The sequence below is a fragment of the Periophthalmus magnuspinnatus genome, chromosome 14, assembly GCF_009829125.3.
Source record: "Periophthalmus magnuspinnatus isolate fPerMag1 chromosome 14, fPerMag1.2.pri, whole genome shotgun sequence".
Classification (NCBI taxonomy): Eukaryota; Metazoa; Chordata; class Actinopteri; order Gobiiformes; family Gobiidae; genus Periophthalmus; species Periophthalmus magnuspinnatus.
The window spans coordinates 27686010-27710937 of record NC_047139.1 but is presented as its reverse complement, the minus strand read 5'-3'; the positions used below and the strand labels follow the sequence as shown (position 1 = coordinate 27710937).

Sequence of the window (24928 nt, the reverse complement as noted above, 5' to 3'; positions counted from 1 at the left end):
AAAAAAATAAAAAAATAATTCAGTATTCTAATTACCCTACAAAGATTAGAGAATTTTAAAATACATGTGACTGGATAATATTTTTTCTCCTGGTAGTCAGGAGGATATGTGGATCATTTCTCTCAATCACAGTGGAGTATATGGTACGACTTTATATTACTGACTTCAAACGTTAAAAACTGTTGAATCATTTCCTCCATGATCCTTATACTCCATCATGGCATTTCCTTATCGTGTAAAAACAAAAACAAAATTACATGTATCAGTGTTAACTCTTATCAGCATGAGGTGACTTGATTCTCTTGAATCAGTACAGTTTCTGCTCACATGAAACGTGCCACACTGTCTCAAACACACTGCCTTATCCACTGTAACGAGTTTTATCTCAGACATTGATTTGGATGATTACATGACTGTGTAATGTAACACACACACACAAAGGTTTTATCCTCTCATTAAAAGGGCTAAGTGAACTTATGAAATTAACTGAAACACATTGTAAATTGTGCAGTGATGTTTTCAGATTTTTTTTTTTGTATGTCTCAATTCATTCTCTTATTGTTGACTGAATGTAATTGCATTGTGTAATTTATTTCAGTAGGCTAAATCAGGGACTGTAGATGGAAGCTAGACATTTAACTATAATCTGCTGTGGAACACCTCTGTTCTGTTTTTGTTCATTGTCCCTTCAAATAAAAAATACAACTAAACTAATTATGGGTGGAGCAACAGGACAGGACAAGTGGGAGGAGCAGTTTGTTATCCTGTCTATTAAAAGCATTTCTTTTAAATTCCAGTGTATGACCTACTTTAGTTACTCATGCACCATGCAGTTGTCTGACACTTTGGCTCTAGTCGGAGGGTTGTCAGTGCTGTGGAACCTGCTCAGGCTGCTCTGGAGATGCTGGAGAGGGTTCAGACAATATATTTTATCTCAGTTTTGGCAAGTGGATTTAAGAGGATATGGCCAATGGGCTGGTAAGTTACATTACAATGCAGCATGCTTCTGTAGTTCAGAAAGATGCTAAACAACAGGATGTTTTTGCATTTGTGTGGCTTTTTAATGTGGACCAAAGATGCACTCATAGTGCTCAGGGACTACAGATGGAAACTAGCTTCAGTTATAATCTGGTGTAAAGCATCTTTAATGTTTTTGCACATTGTTCCTGTCAAACTAATAAAGAATCTAATGCCATTTTGGTTTACCCAGTGGTGACAGGTGCGACCTCTGGCATTGGCAAAGCTTACGCTATGGAGGTAATTATTGTTTTGTTAATCGTACAATTCTTAAGTGCCAGTAAACCAGTCTGTCCACTTGCAGCTCGCCCGCAGAGGTCTGGATATTGTACTGGTCAGTCGATCAGAAGATAAGCTTCAGACAGCGGCTAAAGTAATAGGTATACATGAAATGTTAAAATGTTTTTATTATTTTCTGTCATCCGTAATTTACATAAAAACACTCACCGTCTCTTTTAGAGGAGATTTATGGCCGAAAGACATGCACCATCAGGGTGGACTTTACTGATGGACATATCATCTATCCTAAAATTGCCAACGTGCTGAAAGATCTGGAAGTTGGCATCCTGGGTATGTCTGTCAGTGACACATTAAAGGTCTTATATTACACAAAATTGATTCTTGTGAGCTTTATGCCATTATGTTACCTCCTCAAAAACATACCTGGAGCTCTGCTTTGTTTCATTCACACATTTGAGTAATTTTGGATTAGGCTGTCAGCATCACCAAAACTCAAAACACTCTGTTCCACCTTGTGAGGTCATGTAGTGGTAGTTTTCAAGTTAACTGCTACATTTTACCTTTTGCTCAGTAGAGATTGGAAATTCCTGCTAAAAAGGTGTATGGAATTTAAAAACACAGCACTTCCTGCATTACAACATAACATCACAAGATGGTTTTCTGTTTGAGAGAAGCACTCAGCCTAAATATGCAAGATCTGTGAATGTGTGAATGAAACAAAACACAACTCCAGGTATGTTTTTGATGAGGAAACAACATCATAACATGCATTAGGAAACAGCGTAATATAGGTCCTTTAAAGTGTATAAAATCATCTTTTCTTAAGATAGAATCTTTTGTGTCCTTTATAGTTAATAATGTAGGAATGACCTACTCTGAACACTTTGCCTATTTCCTGGAGACATCTGATGCTCACAAGGTAAGGCTTAAATAAGACCTGAATATAAATACAAACATGATGCCAACTGATTTCTGGTCCTCAGAAAATCACCAACATTGTCAACTGTAACATGCTGTCTATCGCTCAGGTAACACTGCTCTCACAGATACATTCATAGTTACACTGTTCAAAATATTATTTCATTTTTAATGTGTTTGTAGATGAGCAAGCTTGTTCTGCCACACATGGTTAAGAGGTACTTTGATATAAATATATATTCTCAATAGGATATACCATGTGGTCACTGTCTGTCTGTTTTCAGAGGGCATGGTTTAATTATTAACATTTCATCTGAAACTGGTGTCCGTCCACATCCTTTGGTCTCTCTTTATTCTGCAACAAAAGTATTTAAAATTTCAATAACTGTAAGAGATTCTTAAAATATAACTTACTTTCCATTGTCCATTTCTTTTCAGCTTTTTGTCACATATTTTTCTCAATGTCTTCATGCGGAGTATAAATCAAAGGGCATCATTGTTCAGGTATTTGTCAAGTAACAAAAGAAGGATACAGAAAAATACATACAATATATGTATCAATCAATTGTTTTCTTTTAGTGTGTGACCCCTTTATTGGTGTCGACTAGCATGACTAGACACACGCCCGTCAACTGCTTCACAAAAAGTGCTCAAGGATTCGCTAATGAAGCTTTAAACACTGTGGGTTATTCCGCCTACACCAGTGGTTGTCTGTCCCATGCACTACAGGTAAATCTTATGCACATGGACTAAGCTATCATCAGGTTAGTTGTAATTGCAATATTTATGTTTTGTAGAGTCTGACTCTCACTGTTCTGCTGCCTGACTGGTTGAGGATGTCCTCCTTCTTCATCCGACAGTTAAGAAAAACCTCAGACGTAAGCCCATGTGAAAATAACAAACAGAAGATTCTGGAAAAGGATGAATAATTATTAACAATGAATGCTGAATAATCATTAACGTGGACATTATTTCTTTCAACTGCTTGCTCCTTTGTCAAGTGTTTCCCTTTTAATCAAACACAATTATGTTTTAATAACGGTTACATCAGTTTAAAAGGAATGAGTAGCATACCTTACTTCTTACCTTAAAAAGACTTTGGCACTGCCCTGAATGTTGTCATTTATATATTAGTCTATACAATATACACGTTAATTCTTGGTGTGAAACCAAGACATTTCAAGTATATGAAATTAGGACATATCCTATTTGTTTAAAGTGGTTGAATATTAAAGTCCACATCATTGTAGGAGATTGACAGGTGCCTCTTTGGCACCTATTACATTGAAGGAGGACATTTCTCAGAGGTCCGTGTATGTGACTGGGGTAACACCGTGGATCAGTAGCGTTGGCCCTAAGCGGTTGGTAACAGCCTCCAGCTGACTGATATATTGCTGGGACTGGCTGGGGTGGGCCGGGGGGCGGGGCAGGTACAGGAAGCGCACCGCAGCCTGTAAGCTGTGCTCTATGAGCATGCTGTTGACAGCAGTCAGAAAGTCCTCAGACAGAGACTGTGCATGTTGCACTACTGAGTCCCACGGGACAATCTTAATTGAGGCTCTGATTCTTAGTTTTTTCAGCAGCTCCCGAAAAGTCTCCTCATTCACCACCCAGCCCTGACTGCCCGACTTGGTCTCCACATTCAGGAAGATCCTCATTCGAGCATGGCGCCACCTACTGGACATGTTTAACACACAGGCCATTTGTAGCAGAAACAGACTGCACACGTCCTCATAGTCACAGCTGTCAGGCTGCAGCAGATTGAGAGGCCACACGTCAATGGTGCGGTTAGATCCATCCACTTTACTGTCTTTCTCCTCACCCTCCAACTGGAAGAAGTATCGACCTAGACACACGTTCTTGTTCATCTTTAAAGCGTCTGAGATAATGCCCACATACTCCTCTGAGGAGAGCCAGCGGGGGCTCTCCACGTGTCGCACTGGGGGAAAATGAGCCTGCAGTGAGGGCAGGTCCACCCCAAAGTTATACTCCTCCTCCTCCTCAGTGCCCTGTCCCGTAGAGGCACTGCAGAAGGCTGAGTCCTGCAGGAAGAAGTCTTCAGGAATACAGCTGTCATAGAAACCCAGGATCAGGGTGTTGGGCTTCATCCCCCCTGAAACAGAAACAGTACAATTATTGCACACTAAAAGAAAAGTTGAATAAAATACCCATTATGCTTATTTCTGCTTTATAGCTACAATCTACCGTAGATCATTGTTATAATTTGCACATTTTAAATCGCAATATTAATCTAAAATGACATAATAAAAGAAACAAGTCCGCTGACTTCTGTGGTAGAAAACAGCGGTGCCCAATGGGAGCTAATGTCACTGTAAACGTCATCACAACAAAGAGAAGGCACCTCCAATGGATAGCTGCGCATCACACTAGCGAGCAGCTCATTTTTTGTTCCCCCATTTGTACCAAAATGACCACACAATGCTGCCAAAATAAGAAACTGATTAAGAAAATAAAATTGGAGAACAAACTAAGTACAGAGCAGTGGGTGTAAACGGAAATTGAAAATAAGCGAATAAAGATTGCTCAGACATGCACAAATCACTCCAAATACAACTTTGGGTGAGTAAATGGTGAGGTAAAGAACTATAACATGATTAAAAGTCAAAATAGGTCTGCTTTGAAAGCTCAATTCTTTATTATTCTCACTTTGAAGACTAAATCATCACCATTTACACTTCCTGAAGTAAAATAATACCACGTAAATAACAGTTGCTCACCGAGTCCTGTGATGCGCAAGAGGTGCTGTGTTCCTTGCCGGACAGACGGAGACAGGGTCAGGTCTACAAAAGCTTTGACTCCGAGTTTATCCACAAGACTGAGCCAGAAGTTGTACTGCTGCTGCACTGGATCTGATGGCAGCGAGTCTGAAAAATACAGAGGGGAAAGAGCAAACCAACAGGTTTTATTACTTCTAATTTTATATTTCAATGTGTTCCATTTCATGTACATCAAATTATTTAGAGAAAAAAAAAAAATTCAGTCATTGCCATCTATTGGGGCAATATTGTAGAACACTCTTTCAGAGGCCACCAGGGGGCAGAAAGGGATACTGTGAATAGTTTTTGGAGGTTCTACAATATAATTTCTTAATAAAAATTGTACCTCAGCAAATCCAATCCTTTAAAGTAGTAATAGATTGAAACAGAATAGATTTTTCATGTGCCATTGTGCCATATTCCATGTTCCTATAGGGCTGACATAGGGCATAGGGATAAGTGGTTATGTAATAAACACATAATTTGATAAAACTAGCTGCAGATGTCCATTGTGTCAGATCATTACCCAGATCTCCCAGCTGCACATGACCCAACACATACAGTCCTCCCTTCTTCAGCTGGTTCACAAACAGGATGAGCTGACAAGATGAGCGTGGGTTGGCCACCATCAGCAGAACCTGGGGCCTCCAGAACTTCACATGGTCTTTCCTCACATCCAGCATCAGCAGATACTTACGAACCTAAAACACACAGGGCAATGGGAACGGAGTCAGTGGTTTAATGGGTTAAAATATACACAATTCGGAGTGGTGTTTTGAAAATGTTCAGACTTGTAACATATTTAAAAACAAATTTAAAGTGGTAGTAAAAATAAAGTACTCTACATGTAATCTATGTCCAGGGTATTCATGGGGATGCTCCACATGTCGTACATACTCCACACCCCTTTCCATGTTTTCCTAATAGTTCTAAACAAGTTTAACTGTTGTTAGCCCCCTAGTGAGTTTATAAACCGTAATACGCTTAATGGTAAATTAAAGCATTATAGCAATAGAACAAATAACAGTATGTCTATGATGACGAAAGGACTAATTAATGTATGCAAGAAAAAGTACTATACAAAAATATTTATAAAAACAACCAAACAATCCAAGAGCAAATATTTTTTTAAATCTAAAAAATAAATTGACTTCTATCTTAAAAACATGCAAGAAAGAATACCATCATACTTTTCCTGAAAACAGTATGGATGATGTGGAAAATGGTCAATGGATGACTTTATCAGTATTGGGTCGGTACTGGCTGGGAAAACTCAAACAGCTGTTTGTGTAGAGATGACATTTGTTGATTAACACTGAGCAGATAAATAAAAAATAAAAAGACATTAAAAACATTGTCAGCAATTTCAAAACCAAAAAAATGTGATGGACCCCATCTGACTTTAATAAAAAATGTAAACGTCGAAATTGTGAAACCAATAAACAACATGTGAAATCTATTTTTTCAAACTGGAGAATTCCACACAAAAATGAATCTTTTGGTGGCGTTGGTAGGAGATGGAGTGGCGGTTCGGGCCGCGTTTCGTCTCTCCCGTCGTGCCTTTGGAGGATGCCCATGTGAGTGTGTAAGACTGGACTGGGACTTTTGTTTGACACACAGTCAGCACTTATTGGGCGCACCCCGGCTGACTCCGGCACGGGCTTTGGGGCAGCCATGTGCTCCTGATGTTCCGTGGCCTCAGATACCCTCTGATGGGACAGAGCATGTGCCGGATTGTCCGAATCCAATGCCGCCCTTCGAGAGCGCATGCGCTGTGAACATGGTCCCTATATAAGAGCGCGTTCCCGCTCTGTTCGGACTGTTCACAGCACAAAGATCGGGGCATAGAGTTGGCTATGATCTTCAAAACACTACCTGTCTGACTCATTCCTCCTCGCACATGGTCCCCCACAATAGCTAACTCTGGTCCATATGCCATGCGAGAACCATGGGCCTGGGAGGGGCCTGGGACGTCAGCAACCGTGGGGTGAATTTAGGGTGGCTATCCCAGATAAAAAAAAAAAAAAAAAAGAGTGAATGTGGTGTATAGGCTATTTAAAAAATAATAATAATAATTAAAGACTTCGCACCAAGATGGATCTCTACAAAAGAAGCTCATTCACATGAGGATATTCAGTCTTCTGACCCTGTCCAGAGTCGTAATGCAGCGATTGTGCCGGTTCATTTTGGTTCATGTATACAATTAGTAGGTACGCCACCATCAGAACCGCAGGCAGCTCTGCTGAGACCCGGGGAACGGGCAGAACAGACGGGGACAGTGTAGTGGATCACTGACCGTGCGGGGCTGGGACAGCGGAGCGGACGAGACGCGGTCAGCAGAGATTTGTACAGTGATTCACATCAGCACTGCTCTGTTACAGACACCTGCACATCCTGCTTTGCGCGCTCATGGCGTAACAGCCCTGTAACCTCGTGTCTCATAGGTCCCGATCCCCTGGGTGCCGTAGGGCCAGAGCTGATCCAGTCTCATAAGTCCATTTAACACGCGCTGACAAAGGAAATGTCTCTTCCTGCTCTGGGCTGATGTGTCAGTCATGTCAGTCACTTGTGCGTGGCAAATGCGTGCATCCTCCACATGTGTTAATAGTTTAATCTGTGCGCAAAGCGGTAAAATCTGAGAAAAAAAAAAAAAAAAGATATGACAAACGTATTCCATCCTCCTGTTTGGGACCAAATGCAGTGAACACCCGTGAGACGAGAATGTGGAAACTCGTGCCTCAGGTAAGAGACACAAGAGAAGACTGCGGGACAGACGGGAACGGGTGAGACCAGGGGCAGAGAGGAGATCAGCGGGTCTGCTGTGGGACAAGGAGCGCTGAAAAGGTTGACGTGTGCGCGTGCATTGGCCTACAGGGATGCGCGCGTGGGGGGCGCGTGTTCTGAACATAGGTCCAGTTCTGTCACGGCCCATCCAAAAATCTAATCCTGGCGCCGCTACTGGCGCTTTCACCGTGGGGCTTTGGAGCTCTTTTACGGAACACATATATCCAGACCCATACACACTAGGGCCGGGAAAAAAAGTATGAGTGCTGCACATCTAAAACATAAAACAAGCATCACCAAGGTGATAAGCTATTTAATAAGCATTAAAGGCTACATCACTAATTCAACTGATTCACTAATTCACTAATTAACGGCCAAAACTCTCCAAACCTGCTGTGAGGACTTCTAAGAAGTGGGGCTGTGGAGGAGCTTCGCACGTGTTTGGACACTACAGACAGGGATGTTTTCAAGGCCACAGACAATTTGGATGAGTACACAGACACTGTGACGTCATACATTCAGTTCTGTGAGGACAGCATCGTTCCATCATGCACCAGGGTGACTTTTAACAACGACAAACCCTGGTTCACACCCAGACTGAGACATCTGAGGAGGGAAAAGGAGATGGCTTTCAGGGCAGAAGATCGTGATGGCTACAGGCGTTGCAAGTATGCGTTTAGCAAAGAGGTGGAGAAGGCTAAAGCAAAGTACAATACACGTCTGGAGCAGCATTTCTCCAACAACGACTCTGCTTCTGTCTGGAGAGGGCTTAGGCAAATCACCAACTACAGGCCCAAAGCCCCTCCCGCCGTGGACAACAAACAACTAGCAGAAAAGTTAAACAGCATTTATGCGAGGTTTGAAGTCTCACACCCCTCCCCCTCCTCCCTCACCATCATGGACATTACCTCCAAACCCACCTTGGACCCTCACAGTTTTGGAGCAGGACGTGACTTAGCTTTTCAGGAAACAGAATGGCCACGTAAGGCCACGGGCCCAGACGGTGTCTCTCCTTCCACCCTTAGACACTGTGCTGAGGAACTGGCTCCTGTCTTCATGGACATTTTTAACACCTCCCTGGAGTCATGTCACGTCCCAGCCTGCTTCAAGCTGTCCACATCGTCCCTGTCCCCAAAAAGCCCAGGATCACTGGACTTAATGTCTACAGACCTGTGGCGCTGACGTCCGTAGTCATGAAGTCATTTGAGTGCCTGGTCCTGCACCACCTCAAGTCCCTCACCTCCCCCCTCCTGGATCCTCTGCAGTTTGCCTACAGAGCCAATCGGTCTGTGGACGACACCATTAACCTGGCCCTTCACTTCATCCTCCAGCATCTGGACTCCCCGGGAACCTACGCCAGGATCCTGTTTGTGGACTTCAGCTCTGCGTTCAGCACCATCCTCCCTGCTCTGCTCCAGGACAAGCTCACTCAGCTCAATGTGCCTGACTCCACCTGCAGGTGGATCACTGACTTCCTGACGGACAGGAGGCAGCGCGTATGGCTGGGGAAGAATGTCTCGGACACTCGGACTATCAGCACAGGAGCTCCACAGGGATGTGTACTTTCTCCCCTGCTCTTCTCCCTGTACACCAACTGCTGCACGTCCAGCCACGACTCCGTCAAACTGGTTAAGTTTGCGGATGACACCACCCTCATCGGACTCATCTCGGACGGCGATGAGTCTGCCTACAGGAGGGAGGCAGACCGGCTGGTGTCCTGGTGCAGCAGCAACAACCTGGAGCTTAACGCCCAGAAGACAGTGGAGATGATCGTGGACTTCAGGAAAGTCACAGCCCCTCTGCCTCCCCTCACCCTGACGGACTCCCCCATCACCACTGTGGACTCTTTCCACTTCCTGGGCACCTGCATCACCCAGGATCTCAAGTGGGAGCCAACCATCAGCTCCCTCATCAAGAAAGCCCATCACAGGATGTTCCACCTGCGGCAGCTGAGGAAACGCAAGCTGCCGGTCCAGATGATGGTGCAGTTTTACACGGCCATCATTGAGTCCATCCTCACCTCCTCCATCACTGTGTGGTTCGCTGGGGCCACTGCCAGGAACAAACAGAAACTGCAGCGCATTGTGCCTCTGCTGAGAAGGTGATTGGCTGCAGCCTTCCATCGCTACAGGACCTGTACGTCTCCAGGACTCGGGGGTGAGCAGACCGTATAGCAGCTGACACTTCTCACCCTGGACATGGACTATTTGAGCCACTTCCCTCTGGCAGGAGGCTATGATCCATTGGGACCAGAACCTCTCGTCATAAGAACAGTTTCTTCCCCTCTGCTGTTTGTCTCATGAACACTTTATAATATCTGCACAACTGGACACTTTATAACACCGGTCACTTTAATAAGTCATGTTTGCACTGTTGTTCTGATGCTGCTGTTGCATATATTTTCAAGTATTTTATTTTATAAGCATATCTTTTTTAACTTTGTGCATGTCCTTATTTGTATTTGTATTTATTCAATGCGTTTTTATGTTGCACTTTATCACCGAAGTATGTTCCTAGTAACAATGGCAATAAAAGGATTCTGATTCTGAAACTGAATATGCATCCAAATTGACCCCTATATGTTAAATTAATTACTCTTTTATTGTTTTCATGTATTAGAAATGTATTATTACAGTTTTGTTAATGTGCAGCATTGCTGTGTCACTTTTAGTAAAGTATTTTAAAAATGTTTTCTTTGTGTTGCACCATGTAATAAATTACTCAAATAAATTAATGAATGGTAGCCTCATTTTGAACAGTATGTGATGTGGTTCCAATTCGATCAGTTGTAGCCACAACTGAATGTCCCTTTAAAAAGGGGCAAAAATCTTTAGAGGGTCTATGGAGGAGCAGCCACGCTCCCCTCCAGTGCAGCCCGTGTGCCCATTAGATTCTGAACACTGGACCTTGTTTTTTTTTTATCTTTATGCTTCTTCCATCACTGTAACTAGAGTGTAGTTAATTGCATATTATAGATATGACATCCCTTTCCAAGGCAACAAATATTTATCCAGACATGTGATAGCTTGTGACTAGCTTGTGGCAGAATTACAAAAACACATTATAACCAATGGAGAGGCCATTTATTTATTCAGTCAAATGATTGCATGCATCTCAACCAAAAACATAATATTTGTATTAGTACCTGGTGGAAGATGAGGGCCTGGCTGATGTAGCCCCAGCTGCTGGTGGGGGACCGGTAGTGCAGGAAGAGCAGTAAAATCAACAGCAGAACGATGCTGCCTGATGAATACACAGGGTTTATGACAAACATCATGACGAGGCAGCTCAGGATGCCCAGCAGACAAGTGTGCCATGAAAAGTACTGAAATGTGGGTCTATAAAAAGGGAGAAGAGACAAAAACAGTAATACATACTTTGGTTTTCAATTATTACTCCAACCTGTACCAGTACTAAACCCCAGTCCAGAGCAGAAAAACTTAAAGGTCCACCTTGAATTGTATGACGGTAACCATTTTATTTAAGGCAGCAGACTTTGCAAAATTGTATCACTTTGCTTCAATATTTAATTCACTTCAAACTGTAACATTTGGAAATGTCATGGCATCTTTTAACCTGAAGTTTGGAGCTGATGCCCACTCAAGAGCCAAACAAGCCAGGTCCACTGCAGCAAAGGCCAGAAGGTAGAAAACTGTCACCAGACTGGCTATGGCATTCAGCTGACCTGCAAACACCACACTCTAAAAAATACACAAAAAATTTAGTTTACGACAGAATGTGGGACTGCTGTAACACTAAGACTAAATAAACTGACCTGTGCCAGAGCCCAAGTGTACAGCACTGCCACCCATGGGTTCCCTGAGCTGGACTTCACAGCAGCTGGGGCTAAAGGTAAACCTGTTGCAAAAAATAAGTGTGAGGACTTGATATTGAACATATTTTTTTCATGTCTCTAATTCACTTGTTACCAAAGAGATGATCCACAGCGAGAGCATGGAGTATACGTGATGCTCCGATCATAGCACACATAGCAGCAGACAGAGAGGCGCAGTAAATGCCAATGGTCACAAAGGGTGGCCAGAGGTTTATCTTCTGTAGGAACCCATAATCTTGAATCAACAAAGTCCTACATTTTTTAATAAATAAAAACATTGTTTAAAATATTATTCTAATTAAATCAGTATGTAACCATTCTGTTCAATGTACCTGTCACACGTGGCAGCAACCATCATAAAGAGCAGCACATAGACTGTGAATGTGTAGAGGACGGCCACAATGGTGCCCCTGGGAATGGAAACACTTGGAGTCTTCAGCTCACCTGGACACATGGCATCAACATTGAAATCTTGGCAACTCAAGCGAAATGTGCAACTATCTATATTTAACACTGACTAATGCCATTTTCTTTTCAAATTTCTTTTGAATTATGCACTCACCAGACATATTGGCACCAGCCATGATTCCTGTACAACTTGTGAACATGACTGCAAAAACTGTAGCAAAGGACATGATCGAGTTGGTGCTGTAATCCAATGAATATCCAGCTACAAAGGGAAAATATAAAAAATAAACAGGAACTTCATAAATCAACTTAAATCTGAGATCTACACGACAACTAGACTCACAGTAGATGTTGTCCCGGAGCGTCTTAGCACTGTAGCCTGTGTAGCTAGCATTAAAGTGCTGGGTCATGTTGCCTGGGCCCGGGTGTGTGATGTTGAAGCTCTTAGGTATGACAGCTACAGAGCTGATGAACACGGACAGTAAAGAAACAGTGACCACGATGAGGATGACAAAGGCTGTGCGTGAATAGATGTGTGCTCCCACAAGACACACAATCAGACAAAGCAGCAGGATCACAGAGGAGTACAGGACCGTGTACCAGTACCCCTGAGGCAGCACCCGCACACCCTCTGAAACTGTGGAGTCTGCAAGAAAGACAGTATTCATTTTTTTCCAGGTTATGAAGGTTAAAGGTGTAACAAAGATGGTGAAATGTCTTGCCCAAACACAAAACAATAGAATGCCATGGTCTGGGGAAGGATTGAACCATCAACCTTGAGATAAGTGCTCCTTTAATGACAAACTTACCTGGGTCAGATCCAAACACGTCCAAAATAGCTTCTACAAGACCAAGAACATATTCTCCACAAGCACAAACTTTAGCGAGAAAAAACATCAGACCAATGCTGCCACCAAACTCTGGGCCCAGTGATCGACTGATCATGTCTGTTTATAGTGGGTTAGGGCATCTTCACATGTGAGTACTCTGTTCATATGAGAAAAGTCTCTACTCAAATAACAGTACAGTTATATGGCTAAAAATATGCAAATTTGCAAGTACAAGTACTGCTGCCAGAATGTTACTTTCAGTAAAAGGTTAGACAAAAAGTGATAAACGACTGATCAAAATTGCTACTGTTTGTTTATACCATAATCCACGTATTATCTGAGCTAAAGGCAATTGGGGTTAGTGATGTGTTTCTATTATGTGTGTTTGTAGGTGTAGACAAAAGCAGAGATGGGCAAAGACAGCAATGAGACAATCCTGGATAGGGACTATTAGGACTTGTGCTGTACTCAGTAACTGTTATGATTATGAGGTAACTAATACATTTACATGCCAGTAAAATGATACTTAATAACGAGTACATTAAAAAAAAATCAAATTATCAAATTATTATTGTAACTTTCTCATTTGTAATTAGTTACTTTTCTAACCTTTCCCTTAAAATAGGGGCTACAGGTACATTTTGTACAGCATGTCTGAAGGATACAGTACGCTCCTCCGCCTTTTACGGCTCCATTGGTGGAGATGGCACAGATGGACAGGATCGTGAGAGAGATGATGGTGTAGGCTACAACTACCATTAACAGACCTTGCAGCAACCCCGCATGACCAACCACAAACCCTGTCAGACAGAAATCATGTTAGTCTGAATCACCCCAGTGCATCAAACCCCTGTAAAACACCTGAACAATTTTGGAAAAACACTTAAGTGTGATTTTTCTGCATTTACATTTGTATTTTCATTCAGAGTGCACAATATGAAATTGTACAGGAACCCTAACGTTTGCGAAAAGATTGAAATACTACCTGCAAAACAAGAAAAAGGCATTCCAGATTATGTCTATGTTTCAGAGTGATGAAACGTTGTCATAGCAATTAAAAATGTAAAACAAAACCCCATCTTTTAAATAGTGAAAAAATCTCAAAATCTTTGGAAGCTCTTTGCAGATTGTTCCATTTCCGCCAATTTACATTGGAATATGATTCAATCACCATTATACTGGCAGTCTTCCACTGTATCATTATAATTATAATCTAAATCTATATTTTCCACTTACCAGTTCGGAGGAACAGCACGATGCTAAACATGGACAGGATAGTTGGAACCATGACTCCAAAGAAAGTGTTGAGTCTTCGTGGGTCTCCACTAGGTGGAGCAGGGCTGGACTGAGGACTGGACTCAGGGGAAGTCTCAGGGGCCATGCCGCAGGTCGCTGTAGCCAAGCCACACACCCCAGAGGTGAGCAGCGGTGTGTGCTCATTAGACATGGTGAACAATATTAGCACCAGTCTGTAAAAACAAATAATCAAATATAGATTTTGTATGTGTCAAATTTGTCTTCAAAAGCATGACAAATTACCAAAAACAGCATATGCACAAAATTCAAAAGTGAAGCTTCAAGTCTTCAAAACCTTCAAGATCAACGGATGCTCTTCCTGCAAAGTCACAAAAGACTTTCACAAAACCAAACTCCAAACAGTGAACAGGCATTTTAAAACTTATTTTTGATGGATAATACCAATACCTTGGTGTATATCCAATAGTTCAGCATTTCTTAATTCAAATTAAGGAAAATTATTTGGATTTCAAACAATAATCTGGAATCACACCAACAAATAATTTTAGAAAACAAAATGAAAGTATGTATTGCTTTAAGCAGATATTGAATATATAGAATTTAATTCAGTTTTGCTTCTGACACAGGAAAAAAGTTACTTCTGCAAAATATGTCCCCATGCCTATAAAAGGGCACAAACATGTGAATAAAAATAAATACAGCTGTGCAATCTTTCAAACAAGGGTTTAAGTGACATCTATGTACTTAAGTGTTTAATTTTACAGTCCATTCATGCTTATGCAATACTTGAATATCATGACATTTACAAACACGTTTTGGCACATTTCTGAATATGGCCACTGGGATAATCCAAGACATAACTGAGATATTCTTTTTTTTTTTTTTATATATATAAAAAAGGCCTACCCCTACCCTGACCATCAGAATGAGTCCATCTATAATTAACTCTTGCAACTAGGAGCATTAATTGTGTTGCAAGTGCCCACAGACATTACAGTTCATTTTCTCACACCCACTGTAATATGCACTGAGGTGTTACACCGAGCTTTTGTCAAGTGCACTGTGAGGCATTAAAGAAAAACATTGACATAAAACATTTGATTTAATTTTGGTTTGAAACAATCTTGCCCAGCTTACAGTGAAAGCTCATTTATTGGATCATAATTTGCCTACTAAAAAGGTGCAAATGTAACTTTGCAGCACTACCTGGTTGTCTCCATGCGGATGTTATTGCTTTTCCTGGGATGATCCACAGTATGGCATTAAGCTTATCCAGCGCTGCATTTATTTAGTTAAGGTTTTTTGTGCTCATAAATAAATACATTCTTGCTGTAAGTGGGGTCACCTCTATAGATCTGACCTATAATTTGGGCTGGTGGCTCCAACCTGTCTCTTTTGAGATAGGTAAGGTCAATGCAATACAGTACAAACCATTCCAGGTAAAGCAATACATCTCCATGGAGAAAAGAAGGTGGCAGACCATCCACGTTTAACACTATTTTACCATTTTGTTTTGGATGTGGAAAACGGCTGTCACCAGTCCACAAGTTAAGCCCCCCTCTCCAGACCCCACTTTAAGATTTAAAAAGGTATATTTCTGCCTCGGAGCTGAGTCTGCTCACACCTAAGTCTGGTATTTGTAGTCAGCTGATTCACACACACTTGAACTAAACAAAGATCATTTTCCTCTGAATCCCTGTGTTAATGATCAGGTCCACAATGTCGCTTTACTTGTGTTTGTGATAGCCCTCTATACTTATAGGCCTTTAGTGGGCCTTATATGATGCCAATTTTGGTATGCCTTCTAAGAGTAAATAAACAGTATTGCCAGACAAGTATATACAGGTTTTTGACTAATGAGGAGGGAACACTCCCTCAAAATTGATCTTGTGATTTTAACCCTGAGATCATAGCACAAATGGCCAAATGATAGTTTAACTGATTTGAGGGAGAAGTTCAATTTCCTGTATGTATCTATCGTGCAGTAGCGTCCTCCGAGTCATCTGCACATGATACAACAGTAACAATACAGATTACATGCATATTGCTTCCTGGACAAGTGCGCAAACAAGAGCATGTTTCCAAAAATATACTGTTTTCGTCACAAATACGCAGCATCAGCGAGGAAGAGGAGCGCCACACAGCACAACACAACTTCTAGTACTTCACATGAGTAGCCACAGCTCACATTTTGAAGGCGCGCACTCGATCAAATGAACAACATAGTAGCGTAAACAGAAAACCACAGCAATGTGTTAAAAAGCACTAAGACGACTTACCTCAGACCCTATAGGGACAGCTGTGCACTTCCTGATCTTACAGCTTTGCTTGTTCCAACGTGATCTGACTGTTTGTGTGCGTAAACGTCCAGATGCGCCGCGGACAGGCTGCAGTTGAGGAAGTTGGATGCTGGAAGAAAAGATGCCCAATAAAAACGCAGCGCCCATGACACGCCTCGGTGACTATGTGATCCGAAGTGTCACGGGAAGTACTGCCCATGTGACTGAAAAGAAAAGGTCCGACTTGTTTCCCTTTGGTCCCGCCCCTTTACAGTTAAAACACATGCGCCTAGTGCTTTATTAGAAATGCTCCAAACTGATTACAGGTAATCAAGTGTGCTGGAGATTTAACTATGAGCTTATCTGACGAACTGACCAATTTTTACTTCAATTCACGTTGTCCAGGGAGGATCATTTAAACTTGCTTTTTGTCACTCTATCCACAAGGGGCATTGTTGTCAAGTCATCCTGCAAAACTGTTTGGAAATGACACGTTTTCCAGTCAAATGTGTTCTGTATTCATGGTGGCCTTCATGAGAGTAACTTTAGACTTAGCTGTACAATTTACAATAGTCTAACACGTGTAGATACTTTTCAATGTAGTATTTTGTACAACCTTTGTTTATACATTGGTAAGAATGAGCCACTACTCTCTGTGGACAGCAGAGGGCAGCATAGTGCGTCACGACTAAATATGACTAAAGGTGCTGTAATCTGACTTTTCTGATCGGGGTTCCGTACCTGCTTGTCTCCATGGAGATGTTATTGCATGCTTTTCCTGAAATATCCCTCTATCTTGCATTTGTTAAATTGTTTTAGTTAAATTAAAGCATGTTGATAAATAGGCTATCCATTCTTACAGCGAGCGGACTCACTTCTCCACAGATTTGACCTGTAAATTGGACTGGGGGGCTATTGTACGAGTTTAAAACCATACTTTGGAACATTCCAGGCAAAGCAATAACATTCTGGTTTAGACTTTGAGGCAGTACACAGTCTTTTAGTAAGATGGGGTATTGGACCACATAATATGACAGATATAACACAAAAAAGAATGTATAGGTATTTTTCCCTCTCTTTTAGCCAACTGACTACTGCCTCGCTAAAAAATAATATAGGATTAATAATAGTAATAATAATAAAATAATAAAATCTGATATGTGAGATGAACCAACACAGATTTAACAGCATGTTATGAAAATACATATAACCTATCCATTACTTTGAGAGCACTTTTACGCACGGTTCCCCCCTGTCCCCCTGAATCAGACATGCTCCCCTCATGTCCGGATTATAGCGCCTGATCCGAGTCCTGATCCTGGACCTGCAGAGCGGGGATCAGAGGGGGTCACACGAGCATCAAATGAGGATCCGCTGATGGGTGTGGTTGTGAGGCGCTCCAGTCCAGACGCACACTGATTTAAAGGAGCCTTCTCGGGAGCGCATTGAGCAAACCGTGTGACCGATCGCTCTCTGTCTGGAAAATACAAGGAAAACCGCGAAATGAACTCCAAGAGGGGCTTTTCACTGAAGTTTTACACGTTGTACATATGTTGCACTGTTGTTGTTTGAGCTGAAGAAGTGTCGGTGAAGGGAGGAGGAAACCAAAGAGAGGAAGGAAGCGAGGATAACGTCACGATAAGCAGAAACGCTGCTAAAAACGGGCGCTGCTGTAACACAGACAATCTTTGATGAACGACAAACCACACGGGATCATTTTTTAGTGGCTAAGAAGATGTTTTTATTTTTGAATTGTTCTCTGTAAAAACGGAGCAAACCGACCCAGAAAGAGGAGCGACGATACGGTTCCAGCAAAGGCCGAGTTCTTGGTTTTCTGAGCAGCAGCAGGAGCGAAAGCAGCTCACAGATACAGAGGGCTAAAGCAATGGAAATGTGTGTAGCCCTCCTACGACTGCCTGTTTGCTGAAAAGGCCTCATCGTGACCCACGGAACGAGCCTCATCTCAAACCGAGCCACTTTTGGATGAGTGAAGAAGATACTAAGTGCTCGGTCAGAAACAGAAAGGGAAAGAGAAGGAGGGAACCATCGGCACAATTAACAGGTAGCCACCCTATCACAGATGCACTTTAGGCAGATGCTATAGTAATATATCTGATGTGGCCACAAGTGATGCAGTTTTAACGAAACCTATACAACCACATTTGTCAATCTACGGACTCAGCATCCACAGGAAGGCCTTGGCCGTCCTATTGGAGCACCTCAGTGTACATGCGTTGTGGGGCTTGTCCTTTTCTTGCTTGCATTGGGAAACCTACACACGACCACTTACACTGCTTAATCAAAAGTCACTGTTATGTCCCCCTGTTGCCTTGCCATTGCAATATTATTGTGGACTGTATAGGATAACAGAGTAGCAGCCCTCTCCCAGGCCATGTTCTTGTGTGTTGAAGTGCCACATAGTCTGTGACATTTGCATCACCACCGGCAGAGAGGGTTCTGTGCGCTCTTCCACACGCAGATTCATTAAGTTACAGATAAGATGATCTTCTAATGGGGTGGACTCAGTCTTGATAGCACCACTCTGTTGCTGCCACTGTCATTGAAATGTTTGGACACCACTTGGATTTGATGTGTTGTGGGTCATCTGAGGTAGGGAGAACCCACAGGTCTAATGTCTCTATGCTTTAGCCCTGGTTAGTTTCAGTTTATCATTTTGCCTACCTAAATTATCTGTAGGCCAACAATGTTAGGTTAAGAACTCTGTTCTACATGTTGTAAGGCTGTACATTGCAATTCACAAAGTCCCCATTATAATATTTGATTGTATGTTTCCATTACAATGATAATAATGATTTATAGCTCCTAAAACCAGTGTATACCAAGAGTATTGATAGTGTCTGTCATGTTTGAAGAATCAGATCTCCTCTCCTCCATGGAGCTCCATTCACAGGCGACAGACTGAGTTGTGCCTTGATGAGGCAGCTCCTCTCTGGGTAAATGAGCAGCTGAGCCTGGAGACCATGGCCCCGCTCAGTCCTTTGGCTCCATTAGCGAGCTGTGATCCATCTGGTCGCTGCTCCCCCGGGGAACACTGACCTACTGTAGCTAATTGCTCTTCCACACACTGTGAACTGTATGTCGTGAAGTCTTACTGTGAATTTAAATAGCCTCTCAAATGCAAATAAGCAGCTCATGGTCTGGGATGTGGTTTGCATATGTTACTGTACTCCCATTTGAAAACAGGAAGTGCTGCTTCCTTCTGAAAGCCTAATGTGTGCACTCTAGGTCTGATTCCAATTAACTCAATATCATCTGAGAAAATCAGTAACAGACTCATTTATGAATGTAGAAGGTTAAAACTACTGTTCATTGAATATATGTGTGCCCCAAACTGCTCTGTAGCAGCTTAGTCATAGTGGATTACGCTCCTCACTTTAACAAGGCAAGGCCATAACCAGATTACATGGCTTTTGCCACTGTATGGATTTAGTAATTTATAGAGATTAACATTTGTGGTTTATTCATATTTTGTATTAAACAGGCCCAAACACTATTTTAAGACTGTTATTTTGCTTGACTGACTTCCATTTTTTGATGAAGTCTCAGGATTAAGGGATTATAAAGTGTGAGCCCCATTCACAGGATACTATTTTAATCCATTGCATTTTGTGTGTGCACACAGGAAGCCCCTTAACTTAATGTTATTTTGTTTGTGACAGGTGACAGTTAGAATCAATCAAAATGAGTGAGTTGGAGCAACTTCGCCAGGAAGCAGAGCAGCTACGCAACCAGATAAGAGTATGTTCGTCTTTCTATTTGGCATTATCAAAATTCTGTTCTCTACAACCTTTTGTTCACCTCATTTGTACTTGCCACAGGATGCCAGGAAAGCATGTGGAGATTCAACTCTGACACAAGTGAGTTTTGTTTCTTCTACACAATACAGATATTGCATTATATTGATATATGCATTGTTGTACACATAAATAACAACATTACTGTCTGCAGATCACCGCTGGTCTCGATCCTGTGGGGCGAATCCAGATGAGAACAAGACGCACTCTTCGTGGTCATCTCGCTAAAATTTACGCCATGCACTGGGGCTCCGACTCCAGGTAACCACATCATTAGGACTTTATACATTATAGGTTAGTTTTAGGGCTAAAGTAGCTGATCCAGGATTTACAGAAATACAGATGTACTTGTAAGGCATGAAAAAAGGACATGTGCTACAGTGGTTGTATCATTAATTTATATAAAGGACATTGAAAGCATTTATTTAATGTTTTCCTAAAAGAAAAAAAAAAATGGCTATAATGTTTATTATATTTTATTACTTTGACACACAAGGAGCAGGGAAAATGGACCTCAAAGGTGCTCAGACTAGACAGTAAAATATGAATATCTGTGTTGAAATTGAGAGGAAGTGCATGGCCATCACACATATTTAACATAACAGAACTTTGACTATTTTGTCTGATCTAGTTTGCATAGACTTTACCTGTAGACCTATAAACACATGCGCATTTAATTTACCCCTTTCTGTATAGGCTGCTGGTTAGTGCCTCTCAAGATGGAAAGCTCATTATTTGGGATAGTTACACCACTAACAAGGTAACTTTAGTGCACATGCAACATATTCTGATATTAAACCTTCAATATAACTGCACCAAAAATGTACCCTCTATGAATAGATCCATGCCATCCCTCTGCGCTCCTCGTGGGTCATGACGTGTGCGTATGCCCCCTCTGGTAACTATGTGGCATGTGGAGGCCTTGACAACATCTGCTCCATCTACTGCCTCAAAACACGGGAGGGCAACGTGCGGGTGAGCCGTGAGCTGCCTGGGCACACAGGTGAGGTCCCCTGTTCTAAGCTGCTTCAGCCATTAAAGTGCACATTTTAGGCTTTATGTAAAAAAACAAAACTATTTTGTCAGTGTTATGATCTGGGCTAAATTGTTGAACTGTCAAATAGCCATTTCAAAAGGCTTCAGTTCCCACTGTTGTTAGTAGAGGCCATCAGTCACCTAATCCAAGCTCTTTCTGTGTAGCACCTCATATAAACCCACTAAAGCTTATTTGTTTTTCTCTTCCAGGTTACCTTTCATGTTGCCGTTTCATTGATGACAATCAAATTATTACAAGTTCAGGAGACACCACATGGTAATTTCAAATTTGCCAATGTAATGTAACATTCATGTTCTCCAATTTGATGATGCCAACATTTCATATGGAGGGCAGGGGCCTACATAACTCTGTTTTTTGCAAGAAAACTCGTACATATGACCCACTATTGAACCTGATCAATATTTTGGGGGGGATTGGCTCCACAAACTGGCGATTTTAAGCTTATGCCTTCAAGGTCTTTCAACTGACAACTGTAATCTCTTTTATGCTTTCAGAGAAGACACTGAACTTTGCCAGTTTTTGTTTCATCTGTATAGGCCCAGTAATTACCCGGCAGATTTGTTTATCTGGATTATGGTTAATAACGCTAACTGTTTAACAGAAAAGGCCTGTCCTTCAGCTCAGTTTTAAACTATAGACATTCAACAATGTCGTGATGTCACATGAACCCAACCTATACAATATGTTTGATATAAGTCTAATGTAAACTGTCTGCAGTGCACTGTGGGACATACAGACAAGTCAACAGACCACAGTGTTCTCGGGGCACACGGGGGACGTCATGAGCCTCTCTCTGTCTCCGGATGGGCACACCTTTGTATCAGGAGCCTGTGACGCTTCAGTTAAACTCTGGGACATCAGGGACAGCATGTGCAGACAGACCTTCACTGGACACGAGTCTGACATCAATGCTATTTGTGTGAGTTTACAATCACAGCTTACACATCTCACATGTCTCGTTTAGGCTTTATGAATGATAGTTTTATATTTAATATAGAGCAGTGGTTCACAACCTTTCTTTTTTTTTTGTTGTTTCTCACTCCCAGAGTACCTCTTAACTTGTGTACTGATAATTTCTTAGGGAAATAAATTGTAGTCAATTATTTCTATCATACCATCTAGTTTTCATGTTATTGACATACAAATCTTCCTTCAAAACTTTGAAGATAAAATGTTCTTTGTAGTACATTTTAAACACTATTCATTTTGACCCCCTTTTAAAATCCCTCCAAGTACGAAGAGCTGCTAAGAGCTCCCATGCCCCTGGTTGGGAAACTAATATAGAGTAATGTCTGTCCTATTCTGTTTCTCAGTTCTTTCCCAATGGCAGTGCAGTGGCCACAGGGTCAGACGACGCCACCTGCAGGCTGTTCGACCTTCGTGCAGACCAGGAGCTGGGCCTTTATTGCCATGACAACATAATCTGTGGCATCACCTCCGTGGCTTTCTCCCGCTCGGGGCGCCTGCTTCTTGCTGGCTATGACGACTTCAACTGCAACATCTGGGATGCCATGAAAGGGGACAGAGCAGGTGAGTGCTGGTGTCATTAAAAAAGTGTGCCCTACCTTATGTGGTAGAGTAGTGAGTTCTGATCTGTGTGTATGTGTGTATATATAAGGATAACTGCTTTAGACGTGAGCTTGACCAGAGATTGAGTATGACTTTAATCATAAGCAAACTAATAAACAACTTTTGTTCCCCCCCTTTCAACAAATTAAGAAGAAACCAGCATTATCTGTAACCTCAAAGCAAAAACAAATATATTTCAATAATCTTTTGGTACTTGTGCATAACCAAGTAGAAGTAGTCATTTACAACCTTCCCATAGTTGCGTTATGTATGTTATGAAGAGTATCAATTACCTAGCTATTATTGATATATCTATATAATCAAATATTATGTGAGTTGTGTTTGAACCTATTTCCTTTCAAGCCATTAAATTAAAAAGCTTAGCATTGTGATCTATATTTTAGTTGAGGTAGTGAACTTTGGATATTTATACTAAAGTATAACCTTTGACTCTATCCTGTAGGAGTCCTGGCAGGCCACGACAATCGTGTGAGCTGTCTGGGGGTAACAGACGATGGGATGGCAGTGAGCACCGGATCCTGGGATAGCTTCCTAAAGATTTGGAACTGATCTGTGCACATTCAAAACAAAAACACACACCCCAAACCACACTGTTCACACTGGGACACAATTTGCACCTCTCTAATTTCCATTTGTCCAGCCTAACAGGCAGGGTTGTACTGTACATAGACACAGCAAGGAGCAGTACACAGCCCACACAGCTATGTGCACATCAAAAGCAAACATTTAAAAATCAAAAATGTCTAAAAAAGTAACCAAAAACTGTCCCACGTTTACGCAAAGCCTTCAAACACACAAACCTGCAGTCTTCTCCAAATTCGGAGAAGACATTTTGGGACAATTCTTTCTTTGTTTACAGTGAAGTCTAAAATGCACTTCAATCATTTTTTTTCTGTTCCTTTTGTCTCATAAGAAAATAATTTGATCATGTGACACACTGAGGATAATCACTGACCGTCAGGCTAAAGCAACTATATCGAGTTTAGGACAAATATCAACTTTGTTAATTTGGGTCATGTTTTTATAGATATTCAAACACCTAGGTACATCTCTTTGGGATGCTTGTTTTTTAACACTTTGATTTCTTCATTTATCCCTTTGTGCCTCAGACACAAGTCAAAGATTTGATCACAAGACATGAATGAAAGTGAAAGAGTAGGCCTACAAGTCAGTATGTGATATCTGGACGTTATGATGGTATAATTGTACATACTATTAATAAAATACAGATTGTCCTGCCAGTTTGGTGCTTCCTTTGAAATGTTCTCACCTGTTGCTCACATTATATTTCAGCCTTATACAGTGGATGCAAATGGTATTCAATGCTTCACGTTTTTTGTAATAAAAAATATATATTTCTGCTGTAGGTTAGGGTTCAGCAACTTAAGAAATCTGCACAAGTCATTAAATCAACCCATGCCCATAAACTGCATTATGAGCAATACAGTGAAATAACCCATGGAAAAAAGTGTTAAAAAAAAAAAAAAAAGCATGAGGAGCAAAGACACTAGCCAAAATCTGTATTGGTTACAGAAGGATTTCTAAAACTCAAGATGTTCCAGTTAGCACATTTGGGCTTTAATCCAAAAGTGACAATATAATGGTATAAATAAAGCAGTTTTTATACCTCATTTATACCTTTATACACAGCTTTGACAGAGCTGCTGTATATTAATAAGGCTTGTAACATTCATTTTAGGTCTGCATCGCAATGTGATGTTTGAAGATATAGTGGGAGAAATGGTTTAATCTGCTGTTAAAAGTACTGCTTATGATCAATTGGGCCAGTTCAGCAGAAGGCCTGAGGGCCAATAAAAACTGGTCTGAGGGCTGCATTTGGCCCCCAGGCCATAGTTTGGACACCCCTGCTTTAGAAAGACCAGGAACCAGCAAGTACACTTATGTAAAATAATAAAGTATACTGGATTCAATTGCCAGTGCCTTCACACAGGCCCATTACACACGGCTACTTATTTGTTGAAAAATGATGAACTCTTTACAAAGTTTGCTGAACAATTTGACACAACTGTGACACACTAGGAGACTTGAACTATACTCAAATTAAATTGAACCTCTTCAAATGAGCCCCATTTGGCACATCCTAACCACACCATCACTACA

General features: G+C 41.5%; 3 protein-coding genes across 4 annotated transcripts; 2 read left to right on the top strand and 1 right to left on the bottom strand.

Moving 5' to 3' along the window:
• Window positions 1–827: 827 nt before the first annotated feature.
• Window positions 828–3104, top strand: hsd20b2 (hydroxysteroid (20-beta) dehydrogenase 2). Its single transcript, XM_033978277.2, has 11 exons — window positions 828–978; window positions 1211–1257; window positions 1322–1397; window positions 1477–1587; window positions 2109–2176; window positions 2241–2285; window positions 2359–2393; window positions 2460–2541; window positions 2614–2679; window positions 2755–2904; window positions 2973–3104. Exons 1-11 carry the CDS (start codon window positions 828–830, stop codon window positions 3102–3104), a joined length of 963 nt encoding a protein of 320 aa, XP_033834168.2.
• Window positions 2961–16549, bottom strand: slc12a9 (solute carrier family 12 member 9). 2 transcript variants are annotated; one of them, XM_033978276.2, is made up of 14 exons: window positions 16346–16549; window positions 14046–14278; window positions 13475–13609; window positions 12789–12926; window positions 12323–12625; window positions 12134–12241; window positions 11904–12015; window positions 11666–11823; window positions 11512–11594; window positions 11313–11437; window positions 10882–11074; window positions 5479–5653; window positions 4914–5060; window positions 2961–4288 (listed from the first exon to the last, which is right to left on the bottom strand). In XM_033978276.2, the coding sequence occupies exons 2-14, from the start codon at window positions 14254–14256 to the stop codon at window positions 3477–3479; spliced, it is 2700 nt and encodes an 899-aa protein (XP_033834167.1). In that variant the 5' UTR covers window positions 14257–14278; window positions 16346–16549; the 3' UTR covers window positions 2961–3476. The 2 variants fall into 2 exon arrangements, with proteins under 2 accessions (XP_033834167.1, XP_055082492.1); XM_055226517.1 differs by lacking the exon at window positions 16346–16549 and adding an exon at window positions 14349–14419 and having other exon boundaries at window positions 3168–4288.
• Window positions 16550–17652: 1103 nt separating this feature from the next.
• Window positions 17653–24048, top strand: gnb2 (guanine nucleotide binding protein (G protein), beta polypeptide 2). The gene is made up of 10 exons (XM_033978348.2): window positions 17653–18407; window positions 20026–20104; window positions 20185–20223; window positions 20315–20421; window positions 20857–20920; window positions 21001–21163; window positions 21406–21472; window positions 21935–22136; window positions 22531–22747; window positions 23250–24048. Exons 2-10 carry the CDS (start codon window positions 20048–20050, stop codon window positions 23354–23356), a joined length of 1023 nt encoding a protein of 340 aa, XP_033834239.1. The 5' UTR covers window positions 17653–18407; window positions 20026–20047; the 3' UTR covers window positions 23357–24048.
• The last annotated feature ends 880 nt before the right edge of the window (window positions 24049–24928 follow it).